Consider the following 22,989-nt stretch of genomic DNA (forward strand, 5'->3'; position numbering starts at 1 on the left):
GTCTTCAATTGTGTGATTATGAACCTTGTGTTCTACATAATTTGTAAACTATCTTAAACTGAGGCTAACCTAGTTTTTCAAATAAGGGGGTACTCTAGCACAAATCTGTTGTAGCTGTGTTGTATCAAGTATTTAATGTAAACTCTACTTAAATATCCAAAGTACCAGTAGATCATATTCTCACTTGGGTCAATATACTAAAGGTTCAACTACAGTAAATCAGTAGCAAACTGTGAGCACTACTGCTGGGCCTTTACCTTGGCAATCACCGCCAAGAAAATACGTCTTCAGTGACATAAAACCTCAAAAACAATAGTATGTTGAATTGAAAGCACTCACCAGCTGTAATCCTCTAATTAACGATGACGAGGATGTCAACAACTCTTTGGCTTTTGTATGCTTTCAGCCTTTGCATTGTGTATTTTCCCGGCGTTGAAATCAGGTACATATAAATGTCAGGATACGTGATTTCCGGCCACATATTTGGTTGGTAGCTTGTATGGAGCCATGACGAGTCCAGTTGTCTTTAATTTCATATTATATTCCACATTTTTCCCGGTCTCCCTGTAGTTACTGCTATGCTCCGCCACGTTGAGCCGGTTTGTTTTTGCCACTCGGTCTGACTTAGAGGGGCGTGGCCCAGAGGGGAAGTGACGTATGTGCATTCCCTCTATTACAGGAAGTGAAGTACTCACCCATCGTGCATTTGGGGGCGTGACTGGACGACTGCTTTCTGAGGACAGCTTTTGTTTTGCTAGTTTAATGTCAATGCTTAATGTATGTTTTCCTCTTTTATTTAGCTACTAGACATGTACCAGTTGAAACACCAAGATGGATTAAGTAGGTTTTCCAGTTTAACGCTAATAAGACGTTCGTTTTTCAATATCGGTGGCTTTTGCTGAGTAGCTGTAGCACATAACTAGCTAGCAAGCCACCAGCTAGCAGTTAGCTAATGTGAGTGTTATCATCGCGAGTTGCAAACTTCTAACCGGCTGTTCGTAATCCTCAAAAATAAGCAGAAACCTTTTGTTTTATCGGTGCCGAGTAGCAGGCAGCTCATTTTGCCGAGCGGTCATGCTGGAGGACTGACTTTAACGATGGCATTAGCTGTTGGCTGCACCCTGATAACTGTTTCATCCGGATGAGTTAGCTAGCAACAATGACTTGTAAATCAACCAAAGTGGCCCCGAGTGTTGATTTTGACCACAGCTGCTCCGACAGTGTGGAATATCTGACCCTCAACTTTGGACCATTTGAGACTGTCCATCGATGGAGGAGACTGCCTCCATGTGATGAGTTTGTCGGAGCAAGGTACAGCTGGCACATGATTAAAAACATCTTCAGATTCTACCAGGACACGTGTCAACTACATTCACCATGAAATACTTTTGGCTTTTTCAGACGGAGCAAACACACTGTTGTGGCATATAGAGATGCAATATATGTATTTGGGGGAGACAATGGGTGAGTAGTGTGCCAAACGTGTACTTTTACATATATTTTTTGATATAATGTCATGCATATCGCTCCCTGTTGTGTTTACAAAATACAGGAAAACATTTAAGTATTTCTTTTATTATTGCAACTCGTTAAAAACCTTTTGTCTTTAATCATTCTAGTTCAGCTGTAACCGTAAAATAGTTTTTTGTTTAGACGTTGTAGCATCAATGTACCAGTCACTCTTTGAATTCGTCAGACAAAGACACCAGTTAGATTATCACAGTAAATCATTTAAAGGAAGGACAGACCCGGTTACTGAGGCCCTGTCACTCATTTCATTTACTCTGATCCAGTAGATGCTACAGAACAGTTAAGGCCAGGAAATACATGTACAAGAATATGTGATTTATTTTCCCAGTCACTGTTAGGAGTAAGATAAGATCAAATAGATCATCAATAAGTTGTTTTGCATCTGTTCTTATTTATTTTTTAGTTCCATTTGTATATGAATGTGGGTCTTTTATGGATGTTTACTCCATGTTATTTTTGAAGCTTTTACCAAAGACAATTTTCCATCATGCTGTCGACAGTAATGCTCTTTAAATCTTGAAACCTAAATCCTCCAAGCTTGGCAAATAAGATTTGTAACAAGAAGGTCTCATCTTAAAAGACAACTCATGTTTTAAAGAATCATCTTGCCAAAAGACATAACATATATCAAGAACATTTTACTAAAACTAAAAGTACATTCCTTATGTCTTCATAAACAGGACTGCAAGTCACTTATCACACAAAGTCTGTTCTTCTACGTAGTATCATAACCTGCTGTTCTTTATGAATAATGGGTTCATGATTGCAATTGGATACAACATATGGATGTTTGTCTTTCATCTTCATGATACTTGGGATTCTACATTGTTGTTATTCTCTATGAGACAGTATGTTTATAACTTTTATTTATAACTGTTTTAACAAACTATTTTTTACTATACATGAGAACCATTTTTTTGTTATTTACCTGAATATGTCAAAGTTACCTATACTGAACAAATTATTGATGTAAAATAAGAATTTAAATTCATGTGAAATGCACCAAGTAAATATGTAAATATTACAGTAAGATTTGTGTCACCCAACAGGAAGAACATGCTGAATGATCTGCTTCGCTTTGATGTGAAAGACTGTTCATGGTGTCGGTAAGATGACAGAAATTCACCGTTTACATTCTGTAGAGTATGACAAAATGCTTGTGCATGTTTGGATGTTAAGTGCTAATGCTAATCACTAATGGTGGGTGCTGTGTGTATTAGGATGGGTAAAATGCATAGACTGAATTTCCCTATGGGGATAATGCAGTGAAATAACCTTTAAACTTTTAACATTACACTTCACAGAGCTTTCACAACTGGAACTCCACCTGCTCCCAGGTATCACCATTCGGCTGTTGTTTACGGCAGTAGCATGTTTGTTTTTGGTGAGTTTTTAAGATTTTGTTTGTTGTAAAACCTTTCCCTCAGCTCTTTCCACATTTCAGTGATATTCATTTCCTTCTCTGTGGTTTGATATATTTCAGGGGGCTACACTGGAGACATCTATTCAAACTCAAACCTGAAAAACAAAAATGATCTGTTTGAGTACAAGTTTGCTACTGGACAGTGGACTGAATGGAAGGTGGATGGAAGGTAATGTATTTCCTAACACGATTTTGTACTTTTTCTGTCAAAAAATTTCAGTAAAATACCATAATCAGTCATGTAAGACTTTCAATGAAAATTAGGATTTTGTGTTTTTATTATTTTATTCATTAAACTCATACTGAGAGCTGGTTATGCACTACAAGTAAATAGACTGTACACTGTCTTGCAGTGAGACATGTAGCATCTAGAAATATTTCTGAATTAAATCCTTGAACAATGTTATTTGTAATGAGAAATAAATGTCTTACTCATAGATGGTCAGAATTCAGACCTGCATAGAGAGAATTAATGAGCCCTTTATTTATGTTTTAGTTTGCCAGTTGCGAGATCTGCACATGGAGCCACAGTCTACAGTGACAAACTGTGGATATTTGCAGGCTATGATGGGAATGCAAGGTATGATTGATTTTTGGTTGTTTCCATTAATATCCACACACAATGATCCTCTTGCTGATCTTGGTATATTGCCTCCCATGTACAGGCTGAATGACATGTGGACCATCAGCCTTCAGGATCGAGAACATGCATGTTGGGAAGAGGCCAGTACAATACATTTTATTTGCAACAAGATGAACATTTATTCAAGTAGAACACACACCCACACATTATGTATTAACCAATGTCTTTCTTTGTCTTTAACAGATTGATCAGAGTGGTGAGATTCCTCCATCTTGCTGCAACTTTCCCGTAGCAGTTTGCAGGGACAAGATGTTTGTATTTTCTGGTCAGAGTGGAGCCAAAATCACCAACAACCTCTTCCAGTTTGAATTCAAGGGCCACATGTAAGCAGAGTTTTTTAGAGTCTGACCCATCTTTGACACTCATTTGTTAGTTGTACATTTCAGATGGAATTACACCCTCATTACTTCATTACTTCTTCTCAGGTGGACACGCATCCCGACTGAGCACTTACTACGAGGTTCACCTCCACCTCCTCAGAGACGTTATGGTCATACTATGGTTGCCTTTGACCGTCATCTCTATGTATTTGGAGGTGCTGCTGACAACACGTTGCCCAATGAGCTCCACTGCTACGATGTAGACTCTCAGACCTGGGAGGTGATACAGCCCAGCCTGGACAGTGAGGTATGCGCTAAACAGATTTACAAATGATTTCCTTTGTGTGTTTTGTTGTTGTTTACTTCTTGTGTAATGTGTATCCTGGTGCTACTGGTCACCCTCCTGTGTCATTCTGCATAGTCTAGTTAAACACAGTCAGGGCTCTGTGATATAATGATATATACTGCTGGTTTTTCCTGCTCAGAATGAGGTTGTGGTGGTGCAAACCCTTCAACTGACTCAAGTATTTTAGAGGCAAAGTATTTTAGGATTTTTTAAAATAATTTTAAGATTGAAGAATATGGCAATTATCACATTAAAACAGTATGGCAGCTTGTTTTACCATTATATGCCATAGGGTGTGGGCATTTGTAGATTTTACAGAGCATCTTGTTTCAACAGACTGCAACATTAGTTGGAGGTCCTGAAGAAAAAAGATTCAGTATTGATAACCTTTTTGCATCCTGCAATAAAGTTGAAAAACCACCTTTCTACACCAGAAAAGTTATAGTTTTATTTTCTTTTTTAAAATTAAAGTTCTACCACTCTGCTGTAATACTACAATGTAGTTTCAACTGTCAGAAATGTGGCGTATTGCTTGTGTTTTCATTAAGATCCCCATTAAAAGCTGGAGGTCACACAAAATTTGATGGAGATAGCCATCTCCTCATTCTCTCTGTAGAAAAGACCCTGTACAGTGTGATAATTGAAAAACCTGGTATCTCTCATATGGGCGATCCATAAACTTTGTGGTTTATGGATACTCCTAGTTAATATTCCCTTGGAGTGTGATAGTGTGCATGAATAGGTCAATGTGACATTTTATGAGTGTTTTAGCTTCCGTTGAATTTTAAAAAAAAAACAACTTTTATCATTTTCTTTGTTGTGTCATAAATCACTCTTTAAAACAATATTTTCAAGATGATGTTTGTGTTCTTCCACAAGGCATAAGTGCAAATTTGCATTAAGATGACATAAACCAATGTGCAGAAGAGTGAATGTGACAGAATGGGGCAATTCTGATCGGAAAGAACAACAGTTTATTGTAGACCTGTCCTTATAACAGACTCAAACACCACTCATCTCTTTTACCAGTAACAGTTACAGATCTACGAATGCGTTCAAACATTTATACTTTTTTTAAGTAGTATATGTATGGCTTTAACCTTTTAATATTCGTCTCATACTTTTACATGGTATCATTACATTATGTGCCATATTTTATTATTTTATTTATTATATTATGATAACTTCCAAATTCTCTTGAAGGATCTAAAAAAAGAAGAAAAATGATCAAGTATGAGCAAGTAGCTTTTATTTGTCAAATATATAAGTCAAAATCTAACAAAAAATAGGCCCTTTAATTTGATCATTCTCCAATTTATTCATTGAATTTACAGAAAGTGTGCTATATTGTTTGATGTGGCATGATATTTTAGTATTTAATATTTTGGTCATATCACAGAGCCCTTGAAGCAGTGCATTTGAAGAATCATGCAACATTTTGTAAATAGTGTTGTCTCCTCAGATGCCCAGTGGGAGACTGTTCCATGCTGCTGCAGTGATTCAAGATGCCATGTACATTTTTGGGGGCACTGTGGACAACAATGTGCGAAGTGGAGAGATGTACAGATTCCAGGTCAGTATGTCCTCATTATACAGTTGTCTTAGTTTATGATGCAATATTCAGCTTGTTCACATTCTTGTCAAAAGAAAAGGCTGGACTTTCTTAGACCATCAGTGTCATTGTTTTTTTGCTACATCATACAGTTTTCGTGCTACCCAAAGTGTACACTTCATGAGGATTATGGAAGACTGTGGGAGAATCGTCAGTTCTGTGATGTGGAGTTTATTCTGGGCGAGGTGTGTTAAAGATCTAAAGCGGAGAGATTAATTACACATTATCCCACTTACATGATCTTTTTAACTCATTATTGTTTTGTTCACAGAGGGAGGAGAGAGTCTTGGGGCATATTGCCATAGTGACTGCAAGATGTCAGTGGCTGCGGAAAAAAATCCTGCAGGCTCGGGATAGGCAGCGACAGGTTAGAGCTACACGCAGCAAGCACTTTTCATTTCCTGTGAGACAGGGATACAGCCTTGAAGATATGGATACACATGAGCATTTTATTAAATCAGGATATAACACTCAATTCTTTGTAATGTAGGAGGTAGGACTATGAAAATATGAGCTGCTTCTATGGTTCATAAATCACAACAAAATTGTTGTTTAAATAATTCAATTATAGTAATTATATTGTCTACTTACAATGATCATTTTAGGTATTTTGATATTTGGCAATATATAGAAAAAACATGTATTATTTTTTGACGCTACTCCCATAATACTTTGCCTCTGTAATGTATTTGCTTCAGCCACTTACATGAAGCTGGTGCTGTATGCACACTGACATGCTGAGAAAAAGAAAAAATGTTTCTCTTGATGTCTCCTCGAGGCTTATCACAAGCTGCCAAAAATGAGTCAACAAAGTGCACCACGGGAACTAGATGCTTTTTAAAAGACTTTACTGCTCCAGTTCATGGAAACAGAAATCAAATGTTTACAGCGAAAGCAACAGTGTACTAATAATAATACCCAGTCACATAATGTAGCTTTTATTAATTACATTTTACTAAGAAGTGCAGTATCTGATGATATAATCATCATGAAAAATAAAGGATAAAAACTTTTCAAATAATCATATGCTCACAGTGATCAATTTGACCTTGAATCTAAGCAGTTTTCACTGTATCGGTATGCAATTATATTACTATTTATTTCTAGTAATAGTTGTACAACTAATGGATAGTGGGATTCGCTTGAATTTGATATATTGTCGGATGATCTCCCATTGAGATTTGCCCATGTATTCTGTCATCTTAAATCCAAAGTGCTATATAGCAGGGAGTGTTCTCTGTATTGAAACAGGGTTAACAGAGTTCTGAATAAGTAGATAGATGAGTCTCAGCTTAGATGTGAAACTGACTCTAATTTAATCTGCTATCTCTTTGAGCAGAAGACAAAACAGGACAGCAGTGAGGAAAGTGACGAGGGGGCAACTGGAGGCCCGAGAGATATCCCAGGAGGTAGCAGGCCATCGAGCACACAGCCACTGCTGGAGGTTTCCATCAGGGAGGCAGAAGCCCAGCCTTTTGAAGTCTTAATGCAGTTCCTTTATACAGATAAGATCCAGTACCCACGCAGAGGTAGTTTTGTCCACATATTTACAACAGATTTACAGATTTTAAGTCGTCCACTCTGACATGAAAGAATGCTAACATCTCTTCTTGCCTGTCTCTAGGCCATGTTCAGGATGTTCTCCTAATCATGGACGTATACAAACTCGCTCTTAGTTTTAAGCTGTCACGTCTGGAGCAGCTATGTGTGCAGTACATCGAGGCCTCTGTTGACCTGCAGAACGTTCTCAGTGTTTGTGAAAATGCCAACAAACTGCAACTGGACCAGCTGAAGGTACACTATGTTTAGGGAACTGCAAGTCTGGTTTTTACTGACATCCAGTGGTGGAAGAGAAAAGTATCCTCAATACACCCTTGAATCACTGCTGACCAGAGGTGGAAGAACTATCAGTATCAGTACCTTTATTTAAATAAAAGTAGAAACAATGCAGTGTAACTTAAAGTACTAAAGCAGAATGTTTAGCAAAGATTTTCTGCTTTTGTTGCTAACAAATTCATACAAGTGCATTTTAACCGTGTAGTGTGTCAGTGTGAGGTTCACTTCAGATATTTTATGCTACTTAGTAGATTAGTAATGTGTTTGTCAAATCATGTAAAAAGTAACGTGACTAAAACTGTAAGGCAGATGCAGCTCAGTTCAATTTATCATTTACACCTGAGATACAGTGATGTACATGTATAAATTAGCATAATATGGAAATACTTAACTGTAGTATAGGCATGAATAAACTGGCATGAATAAACTGTGCTTTAATACAAATGTATTTAATTACTTTCTCACTCTGCTGCTGAACGCACATGTGCTACATACTTGAAACTTGAGCCCAGAGAAGATCAGTGCTCTGCAGCTTGGTGTTATTTGACTATTTTGATGGCCAGAGAGGCTGGAAAAAGACAAATAACATATATCACATGTTTTTCCCTCTGCAGGAACATTGCCTTAATTTTGTGGTGAAGGAGTCACACTTCAACCAGGTGATTATGACAAAGGAGTTTGAACATCTGTCCACCCCTCTGATTGTGGAGATAGTCCGACGGAAGCAGCAGCCTCCTCCCAGGTTGTACTCAGACCTGCCTGTGGACATTGGGACCTCTCTGGTGCAGGACATGAAGGCGTACTTAGAGGGAGGCGGGTTGGAGTTCTGTGATATTATCCTGCTGTTAGACGGACACCCACGGCCTGCCCATAAAGCGATACTGGCAGCACGATCCAGGTAGAGATTGCATCAAGCCGTACTAGTTTTATCTGTGCTATTGTAACTGTATTTGTGTTGAAACCGAAGTGTTGCTGGCCCACAGTTGCATATGAAACTTAAATCTGCACGTTAACATTTAATTTCAGTTTTTAAAATGAAATTAATGTAGACAATTGACCTCAATGAGACGTACAAACATTTGAGTGAGCTGATAAAATGTACTCATCATTACATAAACTGATCCATTTCATCTTGAAATGCTTGATATGTTTTAATTTTTAGCTACTTTGAGGCGATGTTCCGCTCCTTCATGCCCGAAGACGGTCAGGTGAATATCTCCATTGGTGAGATGGTCCCAAGTAAACAGGCGTTTGAGTCCATGCTACGGTACATCTACTATGGAGACGTCAACATGCCTCCAGAGGATTCCCTGTATCCTTCAAAGTCTCACTATTTAACACATTCACATTTGTCTCCTCAATGGAAAAAATATTGCATTTGTGCATTTCTAAGCATTTTTGTAGATTTAATGATGACCTAAATGAAAGAAGCCACATTCTTTGATTAAAGCAGGTACTCAAATAGGACAAAACACTACTTTTCCAAATAATTTAACCAAAAGAACACTATTTGTGTAATTCAATGGGGCCTCAGTGGAGGTAAGGCAGAAATTCTTGTGCCAATCGCAACAGGTCAGTTGATAAATTTAATCAAGTCAGATCATAGGCAGCATTTCTCATTGCAGTTCTCACACATACACACAAACGCATATTGTGTGTCCGTTCATTACACTTCACAAGTAGAACTCATCAAGTTCACCCAACCAACAACACAAAACAATGTATTACAATACAAATAACTTCAGAATACACCATCAACAGAATTTAGCAATTTAGTAGCAGAGGGCACAAAAGGGTTGGAAAAGTTATTCGTTTTCTGTACCAGCACATAAAAATGACTTAGGAGTCCTGTCCCAGGATGGTTTTCAATTTCTTCAGCACCTGCTCCTCCCAGAAAGAGGGTAGGTCTCTCAGTTTGACACCTGTGATTTTAGAGCAGGTTTTAACAATGCTCTGCAGTTTGTTTTTGTCCTTCAAAGATAGGCTGTGAAACCAGCAAATGAAAGAAAAGGTAAGAAGGCTTTCAATAAAAGAAGAATAAAAGTTGTTGAGGATCATTTTGTTTACATTAAAAGAGTTCTTTGCTGCCCTCGTTTAACAATGGTCTCTGTATTCAGGTCAAACATCAATTTATTGTTAATCAAAGTGCCAAGATATTTGTAACTCTCGACAATTTCCACGTCCTCACCATGAATGACACTAACACCATGTGAAACAGCACGTCTAAAATCAATTCCCATATCTTTGATTTTTGAAATACTTAAAGCGAGATAATTGTCCTCACACCATTGAACAAATTGTTCCAGTGCAGGGCCATGGTTTGCCTCAGGTCCTGAAAGTAGCAACACCAGGACCGTGTCATCAGAAAATTTGATCAGGAATCTGTTCTCCTCTGAGGATCTGCAGCTGTCTGTGTACAGTATAAAAAGGAGAGGCGACAGGACACAACCCTGAGGAGATCCAGTGTTCGACATGGAGAGAGGTGACATTTGTCCATTAACAAAAACACATATGGACCCGGTCAGTGAGAAAATTTTAAATCAATTAAAGAAGCTGGTCTGAAAGATTAAAATCAGAAGCCAATCTTTGGATCAGGATATGGGGCTGTATTTTATTAAAAACAAAGGAAAAGTCTCCAAATAAAAGTCTCACATGGGGCCCAGTGTTTTCAGGGTGCTTATAAACCGTGTTCAATAAAAAAAAAAGTTGTGCATCCTCCACTCCTTTTTGTGGCTGATAGACAAATTGCAGTGGATCAAGTTTTCCTTCAGTTAAAAGCAAAATATGAGTGTTTAAAGTTTGTTCAAAACTTTCCATGACAAATTATGAGTGCCACCGGTCTGAACTCACTTAATTCCTTTGAGTTTGATGTGGGAAGAGGGATCACCGTCGATGTCTTCCACAGAGTAGGAATCTGACCAAGATCAACACATTTTTGAAGCAATCTGCTAAAAACAACACTGAGCTGGGTGGCACAGTGGTGCAAGGTGCGCCCACAGATGGCATCGGGACCCGTAGCCCTTAGCCTGGGTTGGAACTGCTTTAAATGTTAAATATTTTTGTACTGTCTACAAAAATGTAAAGTAACTGTGTGTTTAAACATGCTGAGTTTCTCTTCAGTTCAATATTTCTTCCCACTTCCTTAACCGTGATTACCAGCTATCTGTTTGCTGCACCATATTACTACGGGTTTTCAAATAACCGGCTGCAGGCGTACTGTAAGCAGAATCTGGAGATGAACGTCACTGTGGAGAATGTCTTGCAGGTATTTATGTTTTTATTCAGGGGGAGTCGTGACCTCATTTGATGATTATGTCCTGAAGCCAGAGGGACTTTTTCTTTTGTTTTTGTTTTTTTTTAAAGAGTTTCACTATTTTCCCCCTCAGATTCTGGAGGCAGCAGATAAGACCCAGGCTCTGGACATGAAGAAGCACTGCCTCCACATTATTGTCCACCAGTTCATCAAGGTGGGTGGGATTGTATCTGGAGCCTTGGGGGTTTGCTGCCCACTCACTGCAGCTGAGCTAACCCTCTAGCCCAGTCTTCTTTGCGGGAGACTGACTCCTCTGGCCTATTGGATCATCCCACCATCTTCTATGCAGAGAGGAGACTGTTTACAGCCAAGCCGGCTGTACAAGCACCTCATCACGTAACAATGAGGGTCATGGTGTCACCGTGATTATTATTTGTTATTAAAAGAAACTGTTAAAGCGCTCAATTTTCACCCTGCATCACTCAAGTGTTAGCTCTGCTGTTCTGTTAAGCTTCTTTCTGTTTATCATTTTGAGCATGAGCATCCAAGAGCTGCTTATCTCCTCATTTTACTCTGTTGGAGTCATTGTCAGTCTTTATTTACAGCTCATTTATTTTTTTCGTTTTTTTCCTCTCCTCCCCTTCCAAAGGTATCCAAGCTCCCCAACCTGAGGTCTCTCAGCCAGCTGCTGCTGTTGGACATCATTGAGTCTCTAGCTACACATATATCAGACAAACAGTGTGCTGAGATGGGCTCCGACATTTAGGATGACGTGGAGAGCCAGGTTCTTTTCTCCTCTCACAGAAGCCATACATCTCTGCTCCTCCTACTTCTAGTCATTCCCTCCTCCTTCTCCTTTTCCTCCCCACCTGCAGTACTTCTCTTTATGTTGAACCTTGCATGTCTCGACCCCATAGATGCCTTCTATACACCAGTCGTTATCGCAGTCTGAATCTCAACCAGATCTGACATCAGTGAAGACAAAAGATTGTTGCAATTGTTAAATTCTCTAAAAAAAATACCTTTTAGAGTCTCATTTATTTATTTTCTATACACAGAGCAAAACTTGTATCATTGTTTTGTCTGCATAGTATTGCTGCTGCACTTTTTTATAGTTATACCATAGAAAGTCATACTCCTGACACTGTAGCAAGTGCTGCATCTCATATTTTTAATGCATCTCTAAGGTAATCTCTCAGTCATCTAACTGTAACTTAACCAAGTCATTACACAGATTATTTATTGAAATCTGTATTTGTCTCATGTATGTTCTCAGCACTGTTGCATCTAACAGGTCTGGATTAAATGCAAGGAATCATAAGTCATTACAAAATGATAACAAAAATATGCACTGTCTGTGTAAGCTTTTTCATGTTAATGTCATTATTTAACACTTTGTGATAATAACCACTGCTCCTAACAGTCATGAGTTTACAGATGTATCTGTAAAAATATAGCAATGTGTATCAGTATGCTGTTATTAAATATATACCCACATGTATTTAAGGCCTTATTAAATAAATCTTGTTTTAAATTAGTCATGTTGAACTGAGTGTCTTTTGTTGTCTGCACTCAGTGTTGAGAGTTTCCTGTAAAATGCAGAATAAGTACATGCATACCCACACAAAAGGCCTCAGGACAAAGTTTCCAACACAGAGTAATACTCTTACATCAGGTTTGGAGGAATTTACCTATGTACAGTCAACTGAAAGTGAAAAGAGGCTGAGTAAGGTTCATATTGAGTGAGAAATCCTTAAATAATTAGTAGGGGCTCATTTTTACTTAAACAATTCCTACACAAATCTTGAATTCTTAGCACAGACTCATAAAGAAAAGCCCTTGTCACTTATACATTACCTGGAAAAGCTGAAGGTTAATCCTTGACCTTTCATCAAATTAGACACGTCCTTCAGGGGTTTCAGCTTCCACAGATCTCCATTGATAAGCTTAGACAATGCTCCTTGGTTTGTGAAGGAGAATTCCTTCGGTTTCAGCAAAAATGGCTAAAATTAAAGTTTTCAAATTTAAGAGGTAATTTGATTATCGCACAAGATGTGATTTCAAATGCAATACCTAATTTAACCAATTGATTCTGTTGTATAACAGATGAGTTCCATGGTAATAAAGACAAACTACATTAAACGTTATTTGAATACAGAGAAATATCTTACCCTCTGATGATGAATTTTGAGCTGAAATGCATCAGGCTTATCCATGATTAAATGAAAGGTTTTTATCACAATCACACTCCATTCAACACTGAAAACTCGTTGATGGTAAACAGAACTCGCTGATTTTTAAGTAGATTTGTCCCAGCCCTTACCCTTGATGAGCACCTGATTTTCACATTTATAACACATTTATATTATATAATAGTACGTAACATTAACCAAGAACAGAATACTTTTCTATTGCAATGAATTGTTTCTTTGAGGCAGACTGCAGTTTCTTTGAACAGCTTCACTGGCAGGCTTGGTTCATGGATTGGTTCATTTTAAAGAAGAGGAGGCTGACCTAAATGTGGAGGCACTAGATTAGATTTTCTGTTTGCTGCCAGTTATACTCACAGTCCCACAGTGGAAGTAACAAAGTGTTGGACTCATTTGTAAGTACTGTTGCAGTGAGCACAAAGTGCCATTCACTGTGTAGATACTTGAGACACTTGGCAAATGAAAACCCTTCCCCTGATAAGAGTGTTAGTGTCTAGGATAAAATAATGCAGAGTCTCATCAATCACATCAGTCAAACCTTTGAACTGAAATAATTAGAACTTAAAAAACAAAATATCATAGTCCCACAGAAATGGTCATTATACCCATCCCTAGAGTAGCCATTAAATCATTTTGTACGTAGAGCAGTGCACAGCTTGCTCATGTTTCATTCATTTAACTTGTGTGTGGACAGGCCAGAATCCCGTTGGATGTATCTGGTTTCATGTAAAACAGTGTCCATTGTTCAGCGTCATGATACTTAACACTGAAACAAAACAGTATGCCTGTTGTCATGCCACAGTGCCGGATTATCTCCTACTTATCAGGTGCATTTCATTACCAGAGTCCTGAATACGTGGGCTGCCTGGGCCAGGTCAGTCCTGCTTCCTCAGCAGGTGGGATGGGTTACAGAGTCAGTCTGGATCTCCCAAGTTTGTCGTTCCACCTGCACAGTTCAGAGGCAGCACAGTGCCTACCCGTGCAGCATCAGCAGAGACAGGAGATGGTTTTCCTCACGCCTAAAATGATGGAAAGGACTGCACTGTTTGTGACATTTGGTGGGTTTGTCACTTCTCTAACCACCACCTTTATACCATTTTGGAAGACAATGAACTCTGACCTGAACGAGGTGGAGAACTGGTTCTCTGGACTGTGGCACATGTGTCTTTACACCGAGGAGGTTGGGATCCAATGTAAGGCCTATGAATCTGTTCTAGCACTGCCGATGGACTTACAGATCTCCAGAGTGTTCATGATGGTGTCTATCGGCACTGGTGTCATGTCAATGCTGGCGGCCTTTCCCGGGATGGAAGGGGTAAATTGCCTGCAGGAGCCAAAGCTGAAGAGGGGGCTCATCATCCTCAGCGGGGTGCTGGCCTGGATCTCAGGACTCACCACTCTGGCTCCAATCTCCATAGTGGCTTACACAACTGTGGTGGAGTTCTGGGATGAGGGTTTTCCTGATGTGATGCCTCGCTGGGAGTATGGAGAGGCCATGTTTTCTGGGTGGTTTGGAGGTCTGGCTCTGGTCCTGGGAGGAACCCTTTTCTTCATCGCTGTGTGCATGGGAGACTTCAACCAGCGGTCACAGAGTGCACCCAACAGCCCACAGGTGAAGCATAGGGCACGGATGCAATACCTGAAGACTGAGGTTTTATAACTTTCTTATTGTCACGTGTTTTCTCGGCACAGTCATATGGAAACCTGTCAGCTTGTGGACTTGACTTATAAGCTGAGTACTTGTAGAACTGATTGTAACTATATTTGTGTATTAACAATGAACAGATGTGAAAAGTTGTATGTGGATATGTTATATTTGACCATTTCCAGGGTATGAAATGGTGTAAGATGATATCCAGTGTCACTTTCACCAAAATGAAAACCTCCACACTGATGAAAATATCTTGTAATAAATTAATGAAGAGACTGAATCAAAGTTAGTATTGTTTTTTTGATGACTTGGCAAATCTCAATGCTTTCTTATTCACCCTGTCAGTTACATGCAACTTCATGAGAAACACATATCACACACACAGAGACTTTTTAGAGTGAAAACAGTTTTTAAACTAAAGAAATGAATTTACAGACAGAACATAGAACCACTTCAGACATGGCTCAGTGATTCGCAAATAAGAGGTAGCGTGAAAAATGTTCAAAATTTGGGTCTCAAAGCCAGTTGCCAGTGCAGAGGTGGACAGTTTGATAAGAGTTGCATTCCAGTCCTGCAGCCTTTCCATCTTAAATTTCATTTCAGTGAGAGACTTGGCAACTCCAGGTTCCTTTAGTCCTTAATGCACAATTTGGCTTTGGTACAATGCTGTACATTGTGATGATTAGAACTGGTTTCAATATATTTAATTAATGTTTTTTGAATGTCTCGACAAATCGCAAACTGTTTCAGATTAGATTTTTGAAGCTTTTTTGAGGAATGGCAACCTGAATGGGGCTAATACGTCTAACCCCACAGTTACAGAAACTCAGCCTAAATGTAATCTGTGTCAAGCTGCATCTGTCTAATAAATGCTGGCATTAATGTGTTGGCAGGCTATAATTTATTTCAATTTAATTTTACATTTTTACCCATTAATGACTCATTTATTTCTCTTATCATTTCTAATCTTGTTGTTGGATGCTGCAGGTCTCCTCTGGCCAGAGCAGACGAGATTCAACCTGTAATTCAATTCAATTGAATGATTTATCAGTGATGTAAGGCAGCGTACCCTCAGCGCTGAAAGAGCTAATCAGTCATGTTGTTGTACATGTGCCCTCCTCACCACCACCACACACACACACACACACACACATGCTTTCGCTCAAACATGCTTTTACATGTGATTGAACACACACAGAGAGCAACAAAAACATACTGACACTGGGCCACATGTGCACGTGTCAGCTGTCAGCCCACAACACAGTCACTCCAAATACTTCTCCTGACCTCTTCCAGCTACAGACTTAATATCCCCATGTTCATTTGGGCAGATTTGCATTCTGAAAGCAGTGTTAGGGTTGTCGCTGTTGTGACTATTTCCATATAATGCTGATCAGAGAAATGACCTTGTATTAGAGAGGAGGTACAGTTTTCCCCACTGTAGGAGTGTAAGGAGTGGAAATATCTCAGGGGCTCATTTCTATAGGACTCTGTATACCTTTTTAATCCTGCTCCACCCTACCCCCTGACTGAAACTAGGATTTACTGCACCACTCATTCCCTCAGCTGTACATTGCTTTAAGTGGAACACTATAGCATTTAACCATTTCAGTGTTTGTAGGTACAGTTGCACTTGCATTTTTCCACATCAGATATTATTTTGTCTCCTGTTTTTTTTCAGAGTAGTATGTGACATAAGTAAGTTCCTACTGTAGCTAATGGCCCTGCTGCAGTACATGCAGCCACACAGGCATGCAGCACAATGCATGCACAGTAAGCAGGCAGTGCAGAAGTGGGCAGTCAGACCAGGCAGTGCAGTGGGGAGGGAAGCCAGTCTTTGATCAGGCTTAACTTGCAACCCAGGTCTTTGACATCTGAAGGCGAAGCTGAAAGGATCTGAACAGAAAAGCAGCCTCTAAAAGAGAGAGAGAAAGTGGATGTGTTTGGGAAAAAGAGAGGAGAGGTGGGAGGAAGAGAGCAGGGAACGGTGAGAATTCATGCTGTGTTAGCATCCCCTCAGCAACTCCATCAATACTGCATACAGCTGAGAAACTGGCAAAGGTCCTCCGTGCTGCATTCGCAGGCTCGACCAGCCAAAGAGAACAACTCCCACGACCGGTCGGTTGAGTGTGTAAGTGGAGGGGGCTCCGGAGGGGCACAGGCACACTGACACACACAGCCGGACCTCTGCTGCACCAGTACGGAGAAGAGGAGAGCGGAGGAGGGCACAGAGGAGCAAACACTGACCGGGAATACTCCAGCGAAGACAGCCAATCCCGGAGAGGGACGGGTCTGTGGGGGGACTGGGGCTAATATGCTACCGTGCTCCGCAGGAGAAGCTGAGCACCAGGGAGTCTGACAGAACCTCAGTGCACCTGCCTGCTCCATGCGACCTGGCTTTGGTAAGATCATTTCTACCTTTTACAGTCAGGGGAATGTCATAATAATACTCGGGTATGGTGCGTTTGTGTGATGCTGTGTGTTCTGACTGGTTTGTTAAAGTGGATTGTGCCTGCAGTGGTCCACTGTAGTCACAGTACTTGAGTGGAAGTTGTTTTCTGGACCAGCAGTACTTTCCCCCTGGAGGACTGTGAATGCTGGGATTATGTTTATTATAGAAATCACACTTCCAGACACACAGAGCTTCAGCCCATTTTAACAACTGGATCAGTTCTGCAACACATGTGAGAGAAGACTACAGAAAACCATCAACAAACCTACTGGTGTTTACCCTGCAGAACACTTCAGTAACCACTGAAAGGGCTAGAAAGTCTGAAATTTCAAAGAAAGATCAAACACAACTTCTTTTGTGGTAGATGTTGGCAGGAAGTTTTGTTTGTATGAAAAAAACTAGTCAATAGCAGATTTATATAGAGGCATAGCTCCCCTGTAGGGGTGTGCACCCCTCTGTAAATTCTAGTTTTCCATGACATCATGGAGAGGTTATTGCTCTGAGTAGCAGCAAAGTAACCAGATAGACGTGGGCAGTGCTGTTGTTAAAAACTTTACCTGTACAGGTCACACAATGTGTGTTTGGATCAAGTCTTTAAGAATCACTTAAAACAAAAATGTTGCTTAAAGATTTTTTTTTTTTTTTTTTTTTTTTTTTTTTAGAATAGAACACAGTTAAAGTAATTAAATGTAGATATGGACAGATTCTAGGGCCATGTGGCATCTGTATTAGCCTGTTTATAACACAGAAGTTTATTTTGATACCACATGGAGTTGTTGTCACTTGTACTGATCTTCTCTATAACATTGGAATCAGAATTTATTGTTCAGAAAACAAACAAGGAGTAAATGTACTTTCAAGCTTATATGCATATGTTATGCTGTGTGAATATACTTCACAAAACTATTGTAAAGGAATGAACTCACATATTCGAGCCTCTTAATGGGGGATTGGAGTTAACTGTAATCCACTCTTCATTCTGTTATAGTGTAAGACACGTAGCCACTGGAACAAACCAAAGTCATTCAGAAGGTTCTTGACATTTTCAGAGGACATCTCAGTTATTTAGGAGGCATTAAACATCACCACTTCTACCACTTTTTCCATTTTGAGCACTCAAACTTAGAAAGGCAGAAAGGGCAAAAGGAATTTGTAAAAAAAAAAATTATTTCACCCACGTGTCACTTCCATTAAGGCTTTGGTAAGGTGAGAGTAAACACAATATGTAACTACCAACAGGCTAGCAGGAAGCACTTTGGCTCAACATTTAGTTTACGCAATCAGGGATGATTCCTTTGGCTTATCTTGTTTCTTACAAACCAGTAGAACTGCAAGTGAGGAAAAGAGGTGCGGCCAAATATTAAGAGTGGTTGGCCAATTGTGAGCTCTGGTCCTTTATCAGCTGAAGATCACAGAGCTCTAATCGTTAACTACAGGGCAACATACCTGCCAAGTGACTGTTTGAATAAAACACTGGCCAATAGTTTGGCTCTTTAACAGAGAAATGAGACTCTTTACTCTGTGTTTCTTTAATTCATATGCCAAAAATATGCAGTCAGCAAAACCTGATTTAACCTTTGCTGTTGTGATGTTGCAGCATCTGTTCCCCTGACTATGTGGCTGATATTTTTCAGCAAAGATCAGATTTGTTTCAAGCTGCTAGGATATTGGATGTTTGCTGTGTCCTTGTTTCAGAGGGAGGGGATCTTTGGAGACACATGAAGAATGATCGATGTCTTTTTTTTCATCTGTGTAAAACGTTTGCTGTTGCAGAATAAGGTTTGTTGTGGAGAGTGTAGTTTAGAGTGATGGATGGGAGTGCAGCCACTTGGCGCTCAACATTCCTGCTTTTTTCAGCTGTAGTCAGTTTATAGATCGGCCACCTCACCACCAACCAGGAGCTGCATTTGCTAATTCGCCCCCAACATTCCTGTAACAGGTATTACATTTGTAGGGAAGTGAGTGAAACTGACAGCTTGTTTGCACGCAGGATTATTAGCACTGCTTGGGGACAGGCCCAACAGTGAGAGACTGGGATCTGCGTCATATGTTGTGAGGACCAAATCTGCTTAACCTACTTTAGTTTTGCACAAAATATCTTGGAACTCTTACTGGAACCCCACGATGGCAGCCTTTTACGATCCAGTTTGTTGTTCATCAAATTTTCAGATGTAACAAATTATTAAGAGGGCAACATGTGAGAGTGAAGTCTTCATAGACAGACCATCTCATCTTTAAGCTATTGAATGTGCTGCTTTCTTTATTTGATAAGAAACCTGCCTTTTACAACATCAGAAGCTCTAGTGTTTTCAGAAGTAAATACAGGAAAATATAATGGATTGGCAAAGAGGCTTGGATTTACAATGAAAGAAACATTTTAGAGGGTTTTCCAAACATAAAGGATGCTCAGTTTAGATCCTGATATGATATGATATGATAATAGAGCCAAATTAAAATTATTCAGTAGAAAGTTTGCTTTTTCATACCAGTTTTTCTCTTGTCCAGGAGAAAAGTCTAAGATGATGATAAGCAAGTGTTAAAGTGCAAGTTCAGAGGTAACAGCTCAGTCCTAACTTCAGAGTTGTGGCCAGTCAGAGGAGATCTTTCCATTTCTCATTTGTTCTCTGGAACTTTTCTAAGCGCTGCTCCATTCAAGGCTACACACTTTTTTTCTGTAGTTCAAGGACATTAAGATGTGCTCAGAATATCAAGCAGTCCTTTTGGGTGTACCTCAAAAGGATAATTTGGTGATGGATTGCACCATGTTGAGTGATACACCTGCCACGCCGTGTCCATGTGGATTCATAGCGATTGCTGTTCTGTGAGTAACTAACTGTATGTGTGGGTGAAATGCCAGAGCTGGCAGAAATGTGAGGGCAACGGGGCAACAAAACAAGGGGGATTTTGAAACTCAGGGGGCCCCTGCTTTCCCTTTAAAGCGCAGTGTGACGAGAAAGTTAATAGGTGTCAGAGTGCTGTTAATATTTAACACTTTCCAATGCAATATGCATGAACAAAGGTAACAATGTGTGTGGAAATGTTCCCAATTAACACAATTGTTTCCTTTTTACAAGCAATAACAGGTAACATACACACAAATGATTCAGCAAGTTCTCCTTGCCACTCAAGTGCTGACCATTTTAGATCTTTCAGAGCAATTTCTAGTTTTTAATGAAAATTTAAACAAATAGACTTAGTTCTTGCGATTACATTTGGGTGGTGTAGATAAAGTGTGATTAGGATAAAACATGTTCATATCAGTCGGTACAAAAATTATCCTGATAAATGTTGTATCTCTATTCACTTTAAATGGTGATCTTTTTGCCCCTGGGTGATAGTTGAAGAAACTGGCTTTATTTGTGTTCTTAAAGGATAGAGCATTTTGTACAAACCCAAGTGAAATGTTTTACATCATGCAAAGCATCTAGTGGAACACCCAACAGTTCTGTTAAAAATCAATGGTAAAATTAAGTAAAAAAAAAAAAACTGAACAGTAAAGCATTTGTTTTAGCTGAGAATGATGACACAATAAATCCTTAAGACAAAACACAAATCACATTTTATCATAGTTAAACTGACATTATATTGTGGTGATAATTAATTTTTTATTTCACAATTTTACTTTAAAAAGAGCAGCTCTGTAAAAATGTGTAAACAGTTTGGACCTTTATAACCTTGTTTATTTACCTGAATGTGAGTGGGTGGATGTAAAGATGAGGACCAACCAAAAATAATTTTTTGACCAACATGAAAAAGAAACATGACACACGAAAACAGCCCCTTATGGCAGGTGGTTGAAACAGCAGAAACAGCTCTGAAGGAAAGTCAGCCCATATATAACTGACCTCTATCCAAACGTCCACCCCTAACTCATGGAAGTGTCTATACCCATCAAATAAATAACAATAATCAAGACATTACTTACAGAATCCTAACAATAGACAATCAGATTTTCCTTGTCCTAAACCTAAAAAAATAAAAATAAAACCTCCTCCTATAAACTACCAGATACATTCTATACCCCTTTATCTTTATGGACATGGTGCCTCCCAGAGACTTTTAATGGTTATCCTGTTGTGAAGAGACTCCTTTAGCTGGATCACCTAATGGAGTAAGTAACATGTAGTTAGTTCCCCTGTCATGCACGTTGCTTATTATTAAATAATTTACTGGACACATGAGTACATGAGTAGATTTATTATCGAAATTAGTGGTTGATGTTTCATGTTTCAGTTACAGGTTCACCCATCCTCAGTAGAAGCTAAAACCCTAACCCTAACACACAAATTGATCCAAACTGTAATAATAATGGTAATAAAAACCATTCAACTATTTCTGGTGTCGTCTCTTATTTATTTATATTAAGACAGCCTAACATATCTTACCATGAAAAGGATAATGGAGAAGGCTTTATTGTAACCTACCAAGCAAAAACAAGACAAGAGAAAGTGCGTGTTTTCATGTGTTGTAACAACCCTCCTTCCTTGCAGATTATGTGGAGAAGCTGACGTGTGCGATGGCCAGCGTGGACCTGCAGGTTTTCATACCTCCAGTTCTGTGTTCTCGTTACCTCCCGACCAGGCAACCCACCCCCGGGGTCTGACCGCGCCTCCCCTCCCTCTCTCCCCCCTCCCTCTCCCTGGGTGTCCCTCAATCCTGGGCCCATCATGGGAGGATGCTTCTCCAAACCCAAACCAGGTAAACAATATGTCATCCATGCTCTCAGGCTAAGGTTAGTTTACTCTGAATCAAAGCAGACAACAGCAAGTGCAGGTGAGGGAAAGGAGGTGTTTTTCTGGGTGAAATAAAGGACAAAGTCGCATTAGTAACCTAGAGTCTGATATATATTTAGATGTAGTGGATTTATATGTTGACAGAGAAATTTAGTCTGCTCTTTTAAATATGCTCATGGTATATGCCTCTACAGCGGTTCAGCTGGCAAAAAATACATGCACAGAAATAAAGGCCATTTATAAGTATATAACTTCTAAATTTATAAGTAAAGACATATATATATATATATATATATATATATACACACACACACACACACACACACACACACATATATATATATATATATATATATATATATATATATATATATATATATATATATATATATATATATGTAATGACAAATAACTATCCCACAGTGTTCTTCAAATTAAATCTTTACCAAAATGCATCTCATTTTAGATAATTTTGAGTTTATTTTTAATATGTTTTTTCTGTTACTTGTGAGTCTACCTGAAGAAAATTTCAACATTGTTTTTCCCTCAGTGTTGAAACCAGTTTTCATCTGTTAGTTGTATTTATGTAGCAAACATATTTCAAAATATATAGATATTCATAGACAGTTTGACTCATTTTCAAAGCTACCTACTGCCTCCAAATCCTGTTATAAATATCCACTCATATCCAGCCTCCTCTGTTTGCATTACAGTGTTATGTGGAGGAGGAATTTTAATGCTCTCTGTATCATCTTGGTCAAGAGGATTATATACCGAGACATAAATATCAAAATTTAACTCTGCATGTTAATCCATGTCAGTGTTTGTACTGCTGGTCTAATGAACAGAGGGAACATTGTGATGCTTTGCAGTATGGCAGGTCTTTATGACACAATGTACCTCCTTAAACAGCTTTAAGTCAAATCAAAGGGTTTCATAACATCATATGGAGAGGACAATAAAAGACGAGTTTTGGTCTA

The 22,989-nt window shown here is 39.1% G+C and overlaps 3 protein-coding genes across 4 annotated transcripts in view; all 3 read left to right on the forward strand.

Moving 5' to 3' along the window:
- The first annotated feature begins 722 nt into the window (after positions 1-722).
- lztr1 (leucine zipper like post translational regulator 1) lies at positions 723-12,511 on the forward strand. Its single transcript, XM_030143131.1, has 19 exons — positions 723-1,311; positions 1,402-1,464; positions 2,580-2,636; positions 2,835-2,914; positions 3,014-3,122; positions 3,450-3,533; positions 3,619-3,676; positions 3,780-3,919; positions 4,022-4,223; positions 5,725-5,835; positions 5,967-6,059; positions 6,146-6,241; positions 7,214-7,403; positions 7,499-7,668; positions 8,325-8,608; positions 8,873-9,022; positions 10,870-10,975; positions 11,097-11,177; positions 11,613-12,511. Exons 1-19 carry the CDS (start codon positions 1,160-1,162, stop codon positions 11,727-11,729), a joined length of 2,343 nt encoding a protein of 780 aa, XP_029998991.1. The 5' UTR covers positions 723-1,159; the 3' UTR covers positions 11,730-12,511.
- Positions 12,512-14,176: 1,665 nt separating this feature from the next.
- cldn26 (claudin 26) lies at positions 14,177-14,833 on the forward strand. Its single transcript, XM_030142465.1, has one exon. The coding sequence runs from the start codon at positions 14,177-14,179 to the stop codon at positions 14,831-14,833; it is 657 nt and encodes a 218-aa protein (XP_029998325.1).
- Positions 14,834-16,640: 1,807 nt separating this feature from the next.
- aifm3 (AIF family member 3) overlaps positions 16,641-22,989 on the forward strand; it is a 22,971-nt gene continuing 16,622 nt past the window's right edge. For both annotated transcript variants that reach the window (XM_030143733.1, XM_030143734.1), the window contains exons 1-2: positions 16,641-17,226; positions 21,767-21,974. In XM_030143733.1, the coding sequence (XP_029999593.1) occupies positions 21,944-21,974 (31 nt within the window). In that variant the 5' untranslated portion in view covers positions 16,641-17,226; positions 21,767-21,943. The remainder of the gene's footprint in view (positions 17,227-21,766; positions 21,975-22,989) is intronic.

Source organism: Sphaeramia orbicularis, chromosome 9, assembly GCF_902148855.1.
Source record: "Sphaeramia orbicularis chromosome 9, fSphaOr1.1, whole genome shotgun sequence".
Lineage (NCBI taxonomy): Eukaryota > Metazoa > Chordata > Actinopteri > Kurtiformes > Apogonidae > Sphaeramia > Sphaeramia orbicularis.